The sequence below is a fragment of the Globicephala melas genome, chromosome 10, assembly GCF_963455315.2.
Source record: "Globicephala melas chromosome 10, mGloMel1.2, whole genome shotgun sequence".
NCBI classification, from domain to species: domain Eukaryota; kingdom Metazoa; phylum Chordata; class Mammalia; order Artiodactyla; family Delphinidae; genus Globicephala; species Globicephala melas.
The window spans coordinates 31,251,653-31,271,903 of NC_083323.1; the positions used below are offsets into that span (position 1 = coordinate 31,251,653).

At 42.4% G+C, this 20,251-nt stretch overlaps 1 protein-coding gene across 3 annotated transcripts in view; it reads left to right on the forward strand.

The window, feature by feature from the left end:
• Positions 1-915: 915 nt before the first annotated feature.
• KITLG (KIT ligand) overlaps positions 916-20,251 on the forward strand; it is a 95,121-nt gene continuing 75,785 nt past the window's right edge. For 2 of the 3 annotated variants that reach the window (XM_060306363.1, XM_030856427.2), the window contains exon 1: positions 916-1,129. In XM_060306363.1, the coding sequence (XP_060162346.1) occupies positions 1,115-1,129 (15 nt within the window). In that variant the 5' untranslated portion in view covers positions 916-1,114. The remainder of the gene's footprint in view (positions 1,130-20,251) is intronic. The other variant, XM_030856424.3, reaches the window with a different exon arrangement.

Here is a 20,251-nt window from a genome sequence, read left to right on the forward strand (position 1 = left end):
CTAAGACTGTTTCATCAGCTATAAACTGGGAATAAAAATGACAGGGCCTATACAATAGATTTATGGAAAAGATTTGATGAGATAATCTCTGTAAAGTACTTAGTACGGCGCCTGGTATGTAATTAAGTGCATCATATAATGGTTTTATCTACTATTATTGTTGTTGCATTATCTTTCCGACTCCAAAACCTTCTCCAGCAAAAAAGTACAGTTTTCAAAACTCTGGCTGGGTTGGTGATCTCCACGTTTAATAACCTATCGCTTCTCTTTCAATCTTAATTTCTAAAGAAGCAGCAGTAAACCATTCTGGAAACAGCATCTCCCTTAGCAGTATTCAATCCTGAGTCAACTGTTATTTCAATGATTAAATATTCATTCACTAAAGTAATTGTTTAAAAACAACAAGGGTAAGACAATGGCCTAACTATATAGATCCTAATTAAGCTTTAAAAACATTTCCATAAAGCAGGACGGGGCGAATTGTTTGCTAGGCCCCCAGTGACCTCTCCCACACCGCCTCTACAGAAAAGAGGGAGCTCCGGGCCCTCGCCAGCGCGCGAGGTATTTCTTCCGTCCCCCGGCGGTGCCAGGTGAGCCCCGGCGGATCTTAAGAGGCCGAGCAGGGACTCTCGACTACCCGCGTGCAGCGCGAGCGGCGGTTGCATGGTGTCCAGCTTCACCCTCGGCGCCCCCGCGCCCTGGTGGCCTCCCGGCCGTGCGCACATGGGCCCCCCGGCGTGGGGACGCGCTTGGCTTGATTTGTCCAACTCTGGTGTATTCGCGGGGCTCCGGCCGCCCTCCCGGGTCTCCCTCCCGTGGCCCAGCCCAGCCTTGCTTCCCCGGAGCTCCGGAAGGGAAGGAGGCGTGTCCGGAGTAGGCGGGAGGGAGCTGTATAAAAGTGCTGGCGGCTCCCCTACCCGGGCTTCACTCGCCGCCTCTCGCCGGGACCGGGAGCGCTCCGCGAAGCACGAGCAGTGGAGAGGGCGCTGCGCTCGGGCTACCCAATGCGTGGACTATCTGCAGCCGCTGCTCATGCAATATGCTGGAGCTCCAGAACAGCTAAACGGAGTTGCCACACCGCTGCCTGGGCTGGATCACAGCGCTGCCTTTCCTTATGAAGAAGACACAAGTGAGTAGGGCGCGTCCGGGAGCTCGCTGGCTCTCCAAGAAAATCGCGCCTGGAGGCCGGCGCGTCCCGGCCCCAAGTGCCAGGGCGTTCGGGGCTGTGCCTGCCGGAAGAGCCTGGAGGGCGCTGGGGAGGCGGGTGTGGCGTGCGAGCCCCAGCCGCCCGGCCCGGGTGAGCCTGGGAGAGGAGGAGTGGGAGTGATGAGAGGGAGCCCGTGTCAAGTTTGGAGCTGTAGCCCTTAAGTTGGGAGCTGTCAGTCGGGAGCCGCAGTTCCTGTAAGATGGAAGGATCTGTCCTTTGGCCGGAGAGTTTAAGTGATTACTGAAAGGCATGTCTTTGCACCGCAGACATTTTCCCGTGGATTTCGGGGACATTACAACAGTTCCCCATGCGCCACGCTCGCTCGCGCACCCAGATTTTTGTGCAGCCCCTGGGTGGGTACCTGGCTCGTGCGGACGCGGGTGCAGCCGCTGGAACTTAGCCAACCCAGAGTTCCTTAGTGGCCGCGTTCCGCTGGGCGGAGAACCTCCCCGGCCAGCCCCGGGAAACTTGACTCCCGCGGCGTCTGCCAGGTTTGCGGCTCTAGGCAAGAGAGCTCTAAAGGGGGTAATACCTCCACATTGCACCCACTTTCTTCCATTACAGAAGAGAAAAAGTTGTTTGTGTGTGTGTTAATGGGCACCTCTGATGGTAGTTATTGAGGTAATTCCCAGTGCTGCAAAATTGTGCATTATACAGAAGCACAGTGGTAAAGCACCGTCCAGGGGTACAATTAGTTTAGTTTGTTTGTTTTCTTGCAGCAGATATCTGGATTTAGAAAGGGCCGCCACCGTACTCCCATGCACAGTTCTTTTTGCCACTGCAGGTCTTACCTCCACTTACTTCTCCCCTTAGGAATTTTTCTGTTATCTGCCGCGGGTTGGGTAAGGCTGCCCTTTCACCCCCCAGAGGTGCTGTCGGAGATAGCAGTTCCTGAAGTGTGTCGAAGGGGTGGAATTGGTGGGGGAAAGGTTGGTACAGATCTTCAGTTTAGAATGTGCTGAAAATGCTTTATTTAATGACATACTTAGTGTCATATTTTAAATAGGTGTCTAGACCTGGGAAGGGTACATATTCAGAGGGGAGTATGAAGACTCGAGCCCATTGCACCCGCGTGGAAAAGGGCAGGAGGGAGGGACGTGGCCTGGAAGAAATTTTTATGTAGTCTCTAGGGCAGCTGCCCAAGACCGAGGAGAGGAGCGGAGCGCAAGTTCCTCTCCTGCAAGCAGGTTAGTTTATAGGCAAAGCACCTGGGATCACCACAGTGGGCTGTTGAAATGCAAATGTTAAAGACTGGCAACAGAAGAGAAGTTTTAATCTAATTACTTGATTCGTACATGCTTTCTGCTTTGTGGAATAATAAGCATGGGCGGATGGGGAACCAATTCTTTGTTATAGTAGCATCTGCTCACGTGAATGGTAGTGGTGAGATGTGGGTGGAGAAACCGCTACCTTCTAGTTCAGGAAAAGAGCCTAAACCTTCCTATTTAAACAAGATCACTGGAGACAGATCAGGTTAATGACCAACAATCCAAAGGGGGGCGATGTACTATCAAGTCACTTTGAGAGTCAGTAGGATTGATGATCCTTGCACCCTTGCTTTGCAAAACAAAAGTGAGCTCTGTAATCTCCTTTCTCACTTTGATTAAATGGCTGTGTAAATTGGATTACATGGGATAATTCCATTGAAAACTAGAAAGAGGTCAAACTAGCCTGAAACTCCTTGGTGTTAGTGACTCAGTACTGCTGACCAGAGACACTGCAGGCAGCTAAATATTTTAGAAATGTGACCTGCTCAGGCCGAGTAAAAGTGCAAGCCCTTTGGGGGAACTTGCTGCTGTTAAAGGACTGAAGGCAAAGGAGGGCAGTGCCCTTGGTGAATGAAGGCATTCATTGCCTGGGATCTAATGACCTTCAAGGTTTCCTTTAAAGATACGTCTAGCAATTCCATATTCTTGCCACAGAAAAAGGGGACCCTGGAAATAGCATGAAATCAATGAAATAATCAGTGGAAATGGGGGAGGGTGCTTAGATCCTCATTCATATTGTTAAATTTTCTAATCCAAAAGTTACAAAGAAATTTCCTGTGCACCTCTGTATGGATGGAGAGTAGCATAAGGAAATCTGACATTAAGTCGTAAGATTGTTCTACTGAATCTAATGTTATATTTGCCAGGGAGGAATATCTATTAACATTCAATAGTTTAAATAATCATTTGTAAAGATGGCATCAATTCCAGAGTTCTGTTATAAAACAAACAGTTGTGTACCCTTCCATTACCCAAGATATAAAATGAGAATTTAATGATAATTTTAAAAATACACTTGAATTGTGCATCTCTCCAAGAATCACAGGGACACCAGGCATTCTGGACTTTCAGTCAAGCTAAATAAATGTGGAAATGCACCAACAACCACTTGAGGTTTGATAAATGATTCTTTAATTTATTTAGCGCGTGTGATGAACTTTTAGCATATGGGAAATAATTACATGGGCAGTAGTCGTGAGGAGCAATTTTAACAATAAGTTTAGTCACAAGTCTACAGAAATGAAAGCATTTTGTGTTTTTCAGATTTCTGAATGTATTTTATCCATATTGTGTGGTTTTACGTTTTCTGAAGGGAATTGTGTCTCTGGCTTAGAAAGAACATTATTTCAATGTATAATCATTTTTTTTCAATGTAATACTCTGATAAACTGGTATATTAAATAACAATTGGACATTAATTTGCAAGACCAGTTAGAAAAGTGCTGGGCTTCCCTGGTGGCGCAGTGGTTGAGAGTCCTGCCGTTGCAGGGGACGCGGGTTCGTGCCCTGGTCCGGGAAGATCCCACATGCCGTGGAGCGGCTGGGCCCGTGAGCCATGGCCGCTGAGCCTGCGCGTCCGGAGCCTGTGCTCCACAACAGGAGAGGCCGTAACAGTGAGAAGCCCGCGTACAGCAAAAATAAATAAATAAATAAATAAAAGTGCTATCAGTTTAACAGGGCTGGTGCCATGTTTATTGATGTTGTACTTACATTTTAGTTTTGAGATGGTCTGGTCTGTGAGAGTTTTCACGACTGCTGTCAGTTTTAGAAATATGAAGATAGGAAAAATTCATCTGGCGAACGGTGTAGAAAAGGCCATTTTAGGCACACATTAGTTCTCAGAAGAAGCAAATAGAATGTTTATTAGCTTTTGTTTTTCCAGAGAAAATATCCCTCTTTTGTCTGTATGAAGTTTGTCATCTGGGTGATGATGCAAGTTTACAGAAAAATTTAACATTTATGAAAAGAGCATTTTTAAATTTTGTCCTTAAAATCACTGCATTTGGAATGTGTGCTTTGAACAATCCTAATTTTTGTAGCTTTTAATTGATAGATTCTGCCAAGACTTTAAAACTCAAGTGCTAAGTCGATTACATGCAACATAAAACAAGGAAAATAACCATATGGAAGTCTGAAGGCCCGGCCCAAGCCAAACCAATTAAAATCGCCAAATTTTATTTATATCTAACTGCTGATTTGGAGATCGCAAGTTATGAATCACATTTATGCTATAATGATAGGGTTATTGAAATCTTTCCATCACCATCAATAACATTAAAAAAAAATTCTCCCCAAATAGCTAGTCTGAAACTGGAGGTTTCTTGCATGGTCCGGCGAGCCCCACTGAGTGTGCCCTTCCCCAACCATGTCTAGGGAACACCTGAGATATAGTGGAGAGATCTTAGGTTCTAGCTTTTCAAGACTTTGATTCTAATTCCTGTCTTACCACTGGTAAGACAAATGACTTTAGGCACTTGGTTTAACTTCCTGGGATTTCCATTTTGCAATCTGTACAATGATTATAAAATAGTTATAAAGATCTGTAAGGATTAAATGAGATTTTATATATGTCTGTATCCCAGCACAGTGGCTTACTGTAGTTACAGTCTGGATTTATTATCCCCGAGAAGAGAATTGCCTGCCGACTAACTTAAAAGCCAGAAAAAAACTAGCTTTTGCAGGTAAATGTTGCTTAACCATCAAAGCACAGAGACCAAATTTTCATAAATCTGGATCTCTGCATTCAGCCTTATAAACTGATACCTGTTTGTACTATCAAATCAGGAATGTATGAAAAGAAAGGTTATCTGTGGCAGGAGAGATGATAAATGCTTTAAAGTTTTTCTTCTTCTTTTTTTTTTTAGATGTTGGGGGTAGGATTTTATTAATTTATTTATTTTTGGCTGTGTTGGGTCCTCGTCTCTGTGCGAGGGCTTTCTCTAGTTGTGGCAACCGGGGGCCACTCCTCATCGCGGTGCACGGGCCTCTCACTATGGCGGCTCCCTTGCTGCGGAGCACAGGCTCCAGACGCGCAGGCTCAGTAGCTGTGGCTCACGGGCCTAGCTGCTCCACGGCATGTGAGATCCTCCCAGACCAGGGCTTGAACCCGTGTCCCCTGCATTAGCAGGCAGACTCCCAACCACTGCGCCACCAGGGAAGCCCTAAAGTTTTTCTTAAAAAGTGAAAATAAGAGTTAAAATTGAAAATAGGAATCGAAAATGGGAATATAATCACCATCTCTGATTCACTTTCATATTTCCATACTTTTGCTTTCTAAGTGCCTCTTGTCTGATTCTGAGGGTTTATTTTATTTCATTTTAGACTAAAGAGACTGGGTCAGTTTCCTGTCCTTGGTGTTCGTGAACTTGCTCTTCAGAGTGAGGACAAGCATTCGTGTCTGCAGTGTGTCTTTATTGTCTTTATCAGGCAACATGTAGTGACATTTTAATTTTTTTCATTATGCAAGTTTGGGAGATTTTTTTTTTCTTTTCTCAGTTTCCTTAATGTTCCCTTTCGTAAATTAGGGTAAGGCATTTGGATATAAATCTGTCAGGAGTGATCTTTTATCTTTGTTTTCTAGTACATGAATCATGAGCACCTGCAGGAGACTCTCTTTGGTGTTAGCCACCTGTGTAGTCAGAACAATTTATAAAACAAATTGAAGGAACACCAGGATGCTTTTATAATATATGCTGTTTTCAGGGTTATTTTATTTAGACTTTGTCTCATAGAAACCATTGACTATAGACTTACTGATTTATAGATGCAGTGAGATGTTTTTGCCTTTTCACTTAATTATAGGCATGATAAAAACTGTTTACAGGGGCTGGGACTTGGAGAGAATTGTCATTATCCCATCTCTACCTATTTCCTTCTGTCCAGAAAAATGGAGGTGATAGGGGGTGATTTTCTTATAATTAGGCCTCATGGATCTTTTTCTAAAATTGCAGTGTGTGTCATCTAAAGGAAGACTGTCTGTTACGTAACTCTCTTTGTCTTTTGACTACATTTTACTATTTTTTTCTAGGCTGCCACATTGACTTGGTTATTAGGGGATGGAGTTCATTTATTAGCGCAGATACTATGTTGTATGACTTCGGGAAGACATTTGAATCTCTCTGGACCTCAGTTTCCTCCACTGTAAAATGAGAGAGTAGGACTAGGTGATTTCTAAGTGCCTTCCAGTTCTAGAATTCTCTATGTCTAAGGTAGTAGTAAAATAGATGTTTGAACCAGATGGCATTTTAGCTTCCTTTGGTTCCGAGATTCATGTAGTCATTGCTTTGGTGTGAATAGAAATTTTAACCCTTTTTTTATGATGATAAAGCAGCCAATGGGGAGAAATGAAGGAGATTTCAACTTAGACTATTCTACTTTTAGCCTTTTCACCTGCTACTTGATATTCCTCTATAACAAGAATGGTATTTGCACTTGCTATCTGGGCAATATCCATAGTTGAAAGGGATCTTTACTTTCTCTCTCCCAATCTTTAAATCCTCTAAGTGAAGAAGAATCATAAGGCAAAGTCAGACAGCCAGAGGACGTCATCTTACATAACTAATGAATGTCTGCCTCCCCGTATTTGCTCATTGTTTCTACCCCTGCGGTCTCCAATATCTGTGTGCGTGGAGAAGAAATGGAGAGAATTTGATCCTGTAGTGGAAAGAACTTCCGTGCAGGGAATCAGAGGTACGGACCCTGCACTTGGTTCTGGCTCCAGGGCCGGTCACTGGATCTTCATAGTCTTGGGCAAGTCACTGAGCCTCAGTAATATTGTGCCCTAGAGTTAATCCTGAGAAGAAGAGTGAAGGGAAGAGGTCTGCAGCTGGAGACACAGAGGCTGAAAAAGGAGGGAGCAGCCCTTCTGCCTCTGGGAAAGACAGTTTCTGTGGATGGCACGTTGCCGAGTCTCAGTCTCTCCTTGCCCTGACTTTTTGCAGGTCTGGACCCCCTCCTCCAGGCAAGAGACCACGGATTCCACAGAAAATAGAGCTGTGACAATGATGATAATGCTCTAAGCACCAGCAAAATCTAGTGAACTTCCTGCTAAAACCATGTTCAGAATTGAGGCAATGATCCAGACACTTAAAAAAAAGTAGCAGTAGCTATCTTTCATTTATCTGGATGAAGGAATTCAGCACTTGACTTTGCAGGTGTAGCTGTTGCCTTGGTGCTTGGAGGGCTGCTGATTAGAATGTAGTCTCTAAGGGGGCAGTTAGGGTACCTTTTCTGTGTTCCTGGTGCACAGACAGCAGCTCAAAAATCTGACAGTGGCCTTGCAAAGAATGCCTTTGCTCTCTAGGGTGACCAAGCAAAAGGGTGCACAAGACGAGAGAGCGAGAGCAAAGCCATCGTCAGTGCTCACTGGAAAAAGTAAGCCCCAGCCTCCTTCACCTTTGCAGAAAGGGCATCCCCACTGTATAATGTACCCTGACTGCATACTGTGCCCCCACTGGAGACCAGGGAGGACAGAGCACAGCCTGAAGGGGGCCGTTGTTTGTCTTGCATACACATACTCTGTTGCCCTTTCAGGAGCGGAAGTTCATCTTTTGTTTAAAAGCCCTGTGGGTGCTTAGCACTTTTTCCTCTTTTTCCTCTTGACTTGAAATCTCTGAAGCCAAGGACCTTTCCATTTAAGTGCCTTTACTAAAGTCCAGGGCTGAATCACATCTTGTAATTGGCCTGTTTCTTCTAAATACCAGTGTTTGAGTGGTCGTAAACCAGGTTGCCTCTAAAAATTACAGCTTAATAGTGGTTGTCTATTGTGAGGAACCCCGTTGTGCTGAGTTTTCCACTGTTTACTTGGGGTCCCTTTCGCAAAGCCTTCCTAGACAGCTACCTTGTGAAAAAACAGATTCCTTGATTTCCAAGAAGAGTGTTGCAAAGAAAGTAGGTTGTGTTTATAAAGGCCTTGCACCCTTCCTGGTATGCGTTGTCCATATGGATGGCTGTTAAAATTTACATTCACTGCCGAACTTTAGATGGGAGGAGGGAGGCAGGGTAGAGGTGCTTCATATAAAAGGGTTTCTAATGTGATCTAGAAAACCCAAGGATTGCAAAACAAACCCCGGCAGTCACACATCGTTATTTATGGTTCTGTGTTAAACCTACAGTTTAACACTTCTGAAATAGTCAACACGTTAGGGATTTCCATTTTTGATGACCGACTAAAACCTCTGTGATTACTTTAGTTTGGATCTCTGGCGATTTTAGAAAGCTGCTATCTTCAGCCAGCCCTACCCAGAGATCTCTGATGTGTTCTGTTAGGTGGAGAACTAACACAGGTCATTCTACTGTTTGTTAGAAAGATAAATTATCACAGTAAAAGGAGCTGGGCTGGTGCTTTCTGCTTCCAGGTGGTGCAAAGGGGTTGCTAAAATGCAGGGATAATAAAGTAGTTAGAAAACGTTCATGAAGAATCAAAAGGACGATATTAGTATAATGTTTTTAGTGCTGGATGAAATTAATTCTGTGTAGAAAAGCATCAAACGACAAAATAGGGTTTATATAATCCTTCCATTGTTACGCAACAAATTGTAACAGTTTTGTTTTCTCTAATTCTTAACCCCTGCCCAGGAAAATACTTTAAAAGTTTAGGACACATTTGTTTATAATGTACTATGGCCATAATGGTACTCTACCTCTTAACAGTACTAGAAAATAGTGGACTATAAAAAATAGTTCCCCGTTTGAAATTTGGATCTTTCTTAGTCTTAAACAATTCCATAGACTTTTATCGATTTGACCATTTATTGTTTGCATTTCTGTATAAATGTCACACATAAATGATTCAGCTTGAAGGAATGAAATTTACTACAGTCTGTGTCAAGCATTTGACATTTAAATGTGTATCCATTTTAAATACTTTCATGATTGTTTTGTAAAATCAAATCACCTTGATAATAAGATCATGCCAAAATGGCATTTAGTAGAAAACAGTTCCAAGATGAATTCAAAGAACTTTTCTTCTGGGAGGTAGGTACTGTTTTCTTTAAACCCCAATTCACAGATGAGGAAAAGGTCTTTAACGTGCCAACTCCAAGTGTTTTATGGTCATGATTAACACCCAAAGAGATTTAGCTGTCACTGCCACAGTGTATTAGTGCGGCCTATTCAGAACCTCAAAGATACACGTTCTGCTTATAGGAACATTAAATCAAAAACAAACACAATTCAGATATTAAAAACAGTTGCCTGTAATAGTTGGCAACAAAAATTTTGTGATTCCAGTTACCTAGCAGAGTGGCTCATACTAGAGGTTCAGTGAACACAGATGGAATGTTGTTGAATAAATAAATGCCTGATTTCAGGTTGTTAAGTGCCAACAACCTTTTCTAGAAGCCTTTTTCTTTTTTTTTTTAACAGAAGGCAAATTTTAACTACTGTCCTGGCTCTGTTATACACAGATGTGTCTGGTTGATGATTAGAAAGGCTACTTTGTTCCCCATTTACAGTATTAATTTTCAGTGAATGTGCACTATTATTTACTAAGTGAAACTGGTGGGCATGTGAGAATACAGAAAACACTGGACTGAATCAAATGTAGTAGTGGTTCGGCCTCTTACTAGCAGTGTGCCCTTCAGTAAGTGTTTCTCTCTGAACTTTTCCTTCCCAATCTTTAAAATGGGTGCAGAAATAACTTATCTATTGGTAGTACTGATGTCGTGATTAAGTGAGACAGGCTGTGTAAGGGCACAGGTACTTGCTCTTAGTAAATAATCAGTTCCTTCTCTGCAAGAGGAGGGAATCATGGAAGCTTTCAGCAAATCCACATGCTGTAAGACATAAATTCATTGTTCACAGTTCCTGCCTTTGGCTATAGGGCTTGCATGAATAAATGAATTAAAATAATAGAGCTTAATACCTTAACTGCCTTATTTATACACAATCTACCTTCTTTAACACTCGCAAGCACTCTTAGCAAATTAAACAAAATTTTCCTCCAATTTTACCCCCTTTATCTTTCTCCCCTTTCTACGAAAGGCAACAATTATACAAAATAGGCCAAAAGACAAGCTGCTTAAGAAGAGAAAGGATAGGGGACTTCCCTGGCAGTCCAGTGGCTAAGACTCTGCACTTCCAATGCATGGGGCATGGTTTTGATCCCTGGTCCGGAAACTAAGATCCCACATGCCACGGGGCAGGGCCAAAAAAAAAACAAGAGAAAGAATGAATAAGACTAGTTAATATGTTAATATCCGTTGATTACTCACTATAGATGAGGCACCAGGCCACAAACTGCACAGGAATATCTCATTTGATTCTAGCCAAAAAAAAAAAAAAAATGTTATGAAAGAGATTATTGATCTCATTTTTTTTAACAAGGAAACTAAAGTTCAGAGAGATTAAGAACACTTAACCAAGATTAAAAGGGAAAAAAATTGCAAGTAAGTGGAAGAGCTTGGATTTGGAGCCAAGTCTGCTTAATTCTTTATTTTTTCCGGGTCTCTCACTGTCGTGGCCTCTCCCGTTGCGGAGCACAGGCTCCGGACGCGCAGGCTCAGCGGCCATGGCTCACGGGCCCAGCCGCTCCGCGGCACGTGGGATCCTCCCGGACCGGGGCACGAAACCGTGTCCCCTGCATCGGCAGGCGGACTCTCAACCACTGCGCCACCAGGGAAGCCCAAGCCTATTTAATTCTAAAAACTAGATTCCATTGAACCACGTCAATGGAATGGACCCATATTTAAATATACATATACATACGATCTGTAAGACTCAAGCCTTTTTTTAAAAAAAAATTTGCGGGTGAAGATGATGGTTTTTTAATCTTATAAGGGGAAGGTTGAGAGCAAGCGAAGCAGGGTTCCCGGGAGAGCGAGGGGTTGCTTCTGATGCAGCTTGTCAGGACCACGCAGGAGGGTAAATGGCTGTGAAGAGCAGCAGCACCTCCACAAGTCGGGGATCCAGGGTTTGGTCCCCAGCCTCTCCCACCTCAGTCTCCTTAGCCATCGAATGCCTGCGTCAGCTGACCTGTTGTGTGCGAGGTCCTTATAAACTGGAAAAATGTCATTTTAATTTATGGAATTAAGAATTACTGCCGAGAGGACTTCCGGGAAGATGGCGGAAGAGTAAGACAGGGAGATCACGTTCCTCCCCACAGATACACCAGAAATACATCTACGCGTGGAACAACTCCTACAGAGCATCTACTGAACGCTGGCAGAAGACCTCAGACCTCCCAAAAGGCAAGAAACCCCCCACGTACCTGGGTAGGGCAAAAGAAAAAACTAAACAGAGACAAAAGGATAGGGACGGGTCCTGCACCAGCGGGAGAGAGCTGTGAAGGAGGAAAAGTGTCCACACACTAGGAAGCCCCTTCGCGGGTGGAGACTTCGGGAGGCGGAGTGGGGGAGCTTGGGAGCCGCGGAGGAGAGCACAGCAACAGGGGTGCGGAGGGCAAAGCGGACAGATTCCAGCGCAGAGGATCGGGCCGACCGGAACTCGCCAGCCGAGAGGCTTGTCTGCTCGCCCGCCGGGGCGGGCGGGACTGGGAGCTGAGGCTCCGGCTTTTGTCGGAGTGCCGGGAGAGGACTGAGGTTGGCGGCGTGAACACAGCCTGCAGGGCGTTAGTGCACCGCGGCTGGCCGGGAGAGAGTCCGGGGAGAAGTCTGGAACTGCCGAAGAGGCAAGAGACTTTTACGTCCCTCTTTGTTTCCTGGTGCACGAGGAGAGGGGATTAAGAGCGCTTCTTGGAGGAGCTCCGGAGACGGGCACGAGCCGCGGCTAAGAGTGCGGAGCCCAGAGACGGACATGAGACGCTAGGGCCGCTGCTGCCGCCACCGGGAGGCCTGTGTGCGAACACAGGTCACTAGCCACACGCCCTTCCGGGGAGCCTGTGCAGCCCGCCACTGCCAGGGTCCCGGGATCCAGGGACAACTCCCCCGGGAGAACGCACAGGCGCGCCTCAGGCTGCAACGTCTTGCCGGCCTCTGCCGCCACAGGCCCGCCCCACACTCCGAGCCCCTCCCTACCCCCCGGCCTGAGTGAGCCAGAGCCTCCGAATCAGCGGCTCCTTTAACCCCGTCCTGTCTGAGCAAAGAACAGACGCCCTCCGTCGACCTACACGCACAGGCGGGGCTAAATCCAAAGCTGAGCCCCTGGGAACTGTGAGAACAAAGAAGAGAAACGGAAATCTCTCCCAGCAGCCTCAGAAGCAGCGGATTAAAGCTCCACAATCAACTTGATATACCCTGCATCTGTGGAATACCTGAATAGACAACGAATCATCCCAAATTAAGGAGCCCTGTGGATGAAAGGCTCTTGGTGCTGCAGCCAGGAGTCAGTGCTGTGCCTCTGAGGTGGGAGAGCCAACTTCAGGACACTGATCCACAAGAGACCTCCCAGCTGCACATAATATCAAACAGCAAAAATTTCCGAGAGATCTCCATCTCAACGCCAGCACCCAGCTTCACTCAACGACCAGCAAGCTACAGTGCTGGACATCCTATGCCAAACAACTAGCAAGACAGGAACACAACCCCACCCATTAGCAGAGAGGCGGCCCAAAATCATAATAAGTCTACAGACACCCCAAAACACACCATCAGACGTGGACCTGCCCACCAGAAAGACAAGATCTAGCCTCATCCACCAGAACACAGGCACTAGTACCCTCCACCAGGAAGCCTACACAACCCACTGAACCAACCTTAGCCACTGGGGACAGACACAAAAAACAACAGGAACTACGAACCTTCAGCCTGCAAAAAAGGAGACCCCAAACACAGTAAGATAAGCAAAATGAAAAGACAGAAAAACACACCGCAGATGAAGGAGCAAGATAAAAACCCATCAGACCTAACAAATGAAGAGGAAATAGGCAGTCTATCTGAAAAAGAATTCAGAATAATGATAGTAAGGTTGATCCGAAATCTTGGAGATAGAATGGACAATAGAATGGACAAAATGCAAGAATCAGTTAACAAGGACCTAGAAGAACTAAAGATGAAACAAGCAACGATGAACAACACAATAAATGAAATTAAAAGTACTCTAGATGGGATCAATAGCAGAATAACTGAGGCAGAAGAACGGATAAGTGACCTGGAAGATAAAATAGTGGAAATAAGTACTGCAGAGCAGAATAAAGAAAAAAGAATGAAAAGAACTGAGGACAGTCTCAGAGACCTCTGGGACAACATTAAACGTACCAACATTGGAATTATAGGGCTTCCAGAAGAAGAAGAGAAAAAGAAAGGGACTGAGAAACTATTTGAAGAGATTATAGTTGAAAACTTCCCTAATATGGGAAAGGAAATAGTTAATCAAGTCCAGGAAGCACAGAGAGTCCCATACAGGATAAATCCAAGGAGAAATACGCCAAGACACATATTAATCAAACTGTCAAAAATTAAATACAAAGAAAACATATTAAAAGCAGCAAGGGAAAAACAACAAATAACACACAAGGGAATCCCCATAAGGTTAACAGCTGATCTTTCAGCAGAAACTCTGCAAGCCAGAAGGGAGTGGCAGGACATATTGAAAGTGTTGAAGGAGAAAAACCTGCAACCAAGATTACTCTACCCAGCAAGGATCTCATTCAGATTTGATGGAGAAATTAAAACCTTTAGAGACAAGCAAAAGCTGAGAGAGTTCAGCACCACCAAACCAGCTCTACAACAACTGCTAAAGGAACTTCTCTAGGCAAGAAACACAAAAGAAGGAAAAGACCTACAATAACAAACCCAAAACAATTAAGAAAATGGGAATGGGAACATACATATCGATAATTACCTTAAATGTAAATGGACTAAATGCTCCCACCAAAAGACACAGATTGGCTGAATGGATACAAAAACAAGACCCATATATTTGCTGTCTACAAGAGACCCACTTCAGACCTAGAGACACATACAGACTGAAAGTAAGGGGATGGAAAAAGGTATTTCATGCAAATGGAAACCAAAAGAAAGCTGGAGTAGCAATTCTCATATCAGACAAAATAGATTTTAAAACAAAGACTATTAGAAGAGACAAAGAAGGACACTACATAATGATCAAGGGATCGATCCAAGAGGAAGATATAACAATTGTAAATATTTATGCACCCAACATAGGTGCACCTCAATACATAAGGCAAATACTGACAACCATAAAAGGGGAAATCGACAGTAACACATTCATAGTAGGGGACTTTAACACCCCACTTTCACCAATGGACAGATCATCCAAAATGAAAATAAATAAGGAAACACAAGCTTTAAATGATACATTAAATGAGATGGAGTTAATTGATATTTATAGGACATTCCATCCAAAAACAACAGAATACACATTTTTCTCAAGTGCTCATGGAACATTCTCCAGGATAGATCATATCTTGGGTCACAAATCAAGCCTTGGTAAATTTAAGAAAATTGAAATTGTATCAAGTATCTTTTCCGACCACAATGCTATGAGACTCGATATCAATCACAGGAGAAGATCTGTAAAAAATACAACCACATGGAGGCTAAACAATACACTACTTAATAATGAAGTGATCACTGAAGAAATCAAAGGGGAAATCAAAAAATACCTAGAAACAAATGACAATGGAGACACGACGACTCAAAATCTATGGGATGCAGCAAAAGCAGTTCTAAGAGGGAAGTTTATAGCAATACAATCTTACCTTAAGAAACAGGAAACATCTCGAATAAACAACCTAACCTTGCACCTAAAGCAATTAGAGAAAGAAGAACAAAAAAACCCCAAAGTTAGCAGAAGGAAAGAAATCATAAAAATCAGATCAGAAATAAATGAAAAAGAAATGAAGGAAACGATAGCAAAGATCAATAAAACTAAAAGTTGGTTCTTTGAAAGGATAAACAAAATTGATAAACCATTAGCCAGACTCATCAAGAAAAAAAGGGAGAAGACTCAAATCAATAGAATTAGAAATGAAAAAGGAGAAGTAACGACTGACACTGCAGAAATACAAAAGATCATGAGAGATTACTACAAGCAACTCTATGCCAATAAAATGGACAACCTGGAAGAAATGGACAAATTCTTAGAAAGGCACAACCTGCCAAGACTGAATCAGGAAGAAATAGAAAATATGAACAGACCAATCACAAGCACTGAAATTGAAACTGTGATTAAAAATCTTCCAACAAACAAAAGCCCAGGACCAGATGGCTTCACAGGCGAATTCTATCAAACATTTAGAGAAGAGCTATCACCTATCCTTCTCAGACTCTTCCAAAATATAGCAGAGGGAGGAACACTCCCCAACTCATTCTACGAGGCCACCATCACCCTGATACCAAAACCAGACAAGGATGTTACAAAGAAATAAAACTACAGGCCAATATCACTGATGAACATAGATGCAAAGATCCTCAACAAAATACTAGCAAACAGAATCCAACAGCACATTAAACGGATCATACACCATGATCAAGTGGGGTTTATTCCAGGAATGCAAGGATTCTTCAATATACGCAAATCAATCAACTTGATACACCATATTAACAAATTGAAGGAGAAAAATCATATGATCATCTCAATAGATGCAGAGAAAGCTTTTGACAAAATTCAACACCCATTTATGATAAAAACCCTGCAGAAAGTAGGCATAGAGGGAACTTTCCTCAACATAATAAAGGCCATATATGACAAACCCACAGCCAACATCGTCCTCAATGGTGAAAAACTGAAAGCATTTCCACTAAGATCAGGAACAAGACAAGGTTGCCCACTCTCACCACTCTTATTCAACATAGTTTTGGAAGTTTTAGCCACAGCAATCAGAGAAGAAAAGGAAATAAAAGGAATCCAAATCGGAAAAGAAGAAGTAAAGCTGTCACTGTTTGCAGATGACATGATACTATACATACAGAATCCTAAAGATGCTACCAGAAAACTACTAGAGCTAATCAATGAATTTGGTAAAGTAGCAGGATACAAAATTAATGCACAGAAATCTCTGGCATTCCTATACACTAAGGATGAAAAATCTGAAAGTGAAATCAAGAAAACACTCCCATTTACCATTGCAACAAAAAGAATAAAATACCTAGGAATAAACCTACCTAAGGAGACAAAAGACCTGTATGCAGAAAATTATAAGACACTGATGAAAGAAATTAAAAATGATACAAATAGATGGAGAGATATACCATGTTCTTGGATTGGAAGAATCAACATTGTGAAAATGACTCTACTACCCAAAGCAATCTACAGATTCAATGCAATCCCTATGAAACTACCACTGGCATTTTTCACAGAACTAGAACAAAAAATCTCACAATTTGTATGGAAACACAAAAGACCCCGAATAGCCAAAGCAATCTTGAGAACGAAAAATGGAGCTGGAGGAATCAGGCTCCCTCACTTCAGACTATACTACAAAGCTACAGTAATCAAGACAGTATGGTACTGGCACAAAAACAGAAATATAGATCAATGGAACAGGATAGAAAGCCCAGAGATAAACCCACGCACATATGGTCACCTTATCTTTGACAAAGGAGGCAGAAATGTACAGTGGAGAAAGGACAGCCTCTTCAATAAGTGGTGCTGGGAAAACTGGACAGCTACATGTAAAAGTATGAGATTAGATCACTCCCTAACACCATACACAAAAATAAGCTCAAAATGGATTAAAGACCTAAATGTAAGGCCAGAAACTATCAAACTCTTAGAGGAAAACATAGGCAGTACACTCTATGACATAAATCACAGCAAGATCCTTTTTGACCCACCTCCTAGAGAAATGGAAATAAAAACAAAAGTAAACAAATGGGACCTAATGAAACTTAAAAGCTTTTGCGCAGCAAAGGAAACCATAAAGAAGACCAAAAGACAACCCTCAGAATGGGAGAAAATATTTGCAAATGAAGCAACTGACAAAGGATTGATCTCCAAAATTTATAAGCAGCTCATGCAGCTTAATAACAAAAGAACAAACAACCCAATCCAAAAATGGGCAGAAGACCTAAATAGACATTTCTCCAAAGAAGATATACAGAGTGCCAACAAACACATGAAAGAATGCTCAACATCACTAATCATTAGAGAAATGCAAATCAAAACTACAATGAGATATCATCTCACACCAGTCAGAATGGCCATCATCAAAAAATCTAGAAACAATAAATGCTGGAGAGGGTGTGGAGAAAAGGGAACCCTCTTACACTGTTGGTGGGAATGTAAATTGATACAGCCACTGTGGAGAACAGTATGGAGGTTCCTTAAAAAGCTACAAATAGAACTACCATATGACCCAGCAATCCCACTACTGGGCATATACCCTGAGAAAACCATAATTCAAAAAGAGTCATGTACCAAAATGTTCATTGCAGCTCTATTTACAATAGCCCAGAGATGGAAACAACCTAAGTGTCCATCATCGGATGAATGGATAAAGAAGATGTGGCACATATATACAATAGAATATTACTCAGCCATAAAAAGAGACGAAATTGAGCTATTTGTAATGAGGTGGATAGACCTAGAGTCTGTCATACAGAGTGAAGTAAGTCAGAAAGAGAGAGACAAATACCGTATGCTAACACATATATATGGAATTTAAGAAAAAAAAAAATGTCATGAAAAACCTAGGGGTGAAACAGGAATAAAGACACAGACTTACTAGAGAATGGACTTGAGGCTATGGGGAGGGGGAAGGGTAAACGGTGACAAAGCAATAAAGAGACATGGACATGTATACACTACCAAACGTAAGGTAGATAGCTAGTGGGAAGCAGCCTCATAGCACAGGGAGATCAGCTCGGTGCTTTGTGACCGCCTGGAGGGGTGGGATAGGGAGGGTGGGAGGGAGGGTGACGCAAGCGGGAAGAGATATGGGAACATATGTATATATATAACTGATTCATTTTGTTGTGAATCTGAAACTAACATACCATTGTAAAGCAATTATGCTCCAATAAAGATGTTTAAAAAAAAAAAAAAAAGAATTACTGCCGAAACCTTGGTGTCTTTCAAATAAAATGGTACTTTTCTTGGCAGAGGGGAGGTTTTTAAATATTTGAAAATTGTGTTGCAAAATAACTTCTTGGGGGATAAAAGATGCTCCGGGGATTACTTTAATCAGTTTGCTCTATTTTCATGCTGTTTCCAAACACAATTTTAGGTGGCGGTGATCATTTTTAGAAAACTACTTAATAATGTCTTTATGCTTATGTCTGTTTGTTAAAGCTACCAGCCATTAAAGTTGTGACCTTTGCTTTGTAATTCCTTGTCAGTCCAACCGCATGAATAGTAAAAATTCATTTTCTGCATTGATGTTAGATTTTTTGAAACAATTGACTGTTGGAGCACCCTTAGGGGCAGCATCGCTATGTAATTTATCAGTTTAGTGGAAATGAAGTTGTTTAAAAGGTTGCTAAAAGGTCCTGGAATCATTTGAACGCAGGTGAAGGAAACAACAGAACAGAGGTGTGATGAACCAAATAGACTGCAGTTAGATGACCCACTTTGGTTGGCTAATCCTCTGAGCCTCGGTTTCCCTATCTGCCAAAGAGAGAGGGCAGGAGTACATTTCTCAAAGGTGGTTGTGAAGATTAAATGAAAGAATCCACAAAAAGCCCTTAGTCCAGTGCCGGGCACCTAGGAAATCCTAAATAAATATTCACTCTGATCTTCAGCATTAAACAAATGGTAAGCTTATCAACAGTGGTGACTCCTTTCTTAAGAAAGTGACTTTAATTACAAAGTCTCCATTGTCAGAATGAAAGGGAAAGTTCAAGCAATTTATCCAAATACCTCAGGCTTGGAATTCACTTTAGCCCTGAATAATTGTTTTCATTCTCTACTTTAACCAAAAACTGAAAAAGAGCTAAATGTGTATAATTATAATCGCAAGATAGTTTACCTAGAGCAAAGTTACTTCTTTCTATCCTGTGCCCAAGGTCACAGAGCTAATACATGGTGGAGCTGACTTATGAACCAGGCGGTCTGGAACTAGAGCCTACATTCCTAAACGCTATGCTATGCTTGGAATTGGGGGGACAGAACATGAGTCCTTCCCATGAATTGGTGAGTGATCTACTTCTCCCTATCTGGGAGGAGAAGTCATTTTCTGCATCAACAGAAATATAGCCACTTGTCAAGGGAGAAAGGAAAGAGCATGGCTTTTGTGTCAAAAGCACCAAGGTTTTACGTCTGGCTCTAGCTTGCCAAGGGATCTTAAGCAAATTATTTAACTTTGCTTAACCTTCTCTTAAACTGAATTTCCTTTTCTGTAAAATGGAATAATAATACTTTGTAGCTTTTTAACCTGGAAATAGGATGTTGCATACCTGCTTTGTGATTGTCACTCACAGAATTGTACTATTATAAAAAAAAGTACTTTTCAGACTTAACACATTTTCCTGCTATACTATTAAGAACTAAGTTGTGTTTGTACAAATGTTTGACTCATTGGCCTCATGTAGACACTCAAAGGAGCATGGACTTTGGAGTTAGAATGAGGCTTAAGTCCTTAGCTCTGTTATTCACCAAGACCCACGTGCATGTTATTTACTTTCTTTCTCAATGTCCTCATATGTATAATGGGGTGGTAAGGATAATATTACGTGGTTGGAAGAATACAAAGATTAAATGAGATAATATATGGAAATTGGCTGACCCAGAACTGATGTTCAGTAAGTAGTATCTCTAATCTTTAGGGACTGGGTTATGCCAGCTAACAGATCAGTATGGATTCGTCTACTCTGTCTGTTTGCTTCACTTGTGTGATGGCTACAATTTATTTAAACCTGTTGTCATTGAAAAGCAGAGAGAGATTATGGGTGATTATGTGACATTGGATTGTGTGACC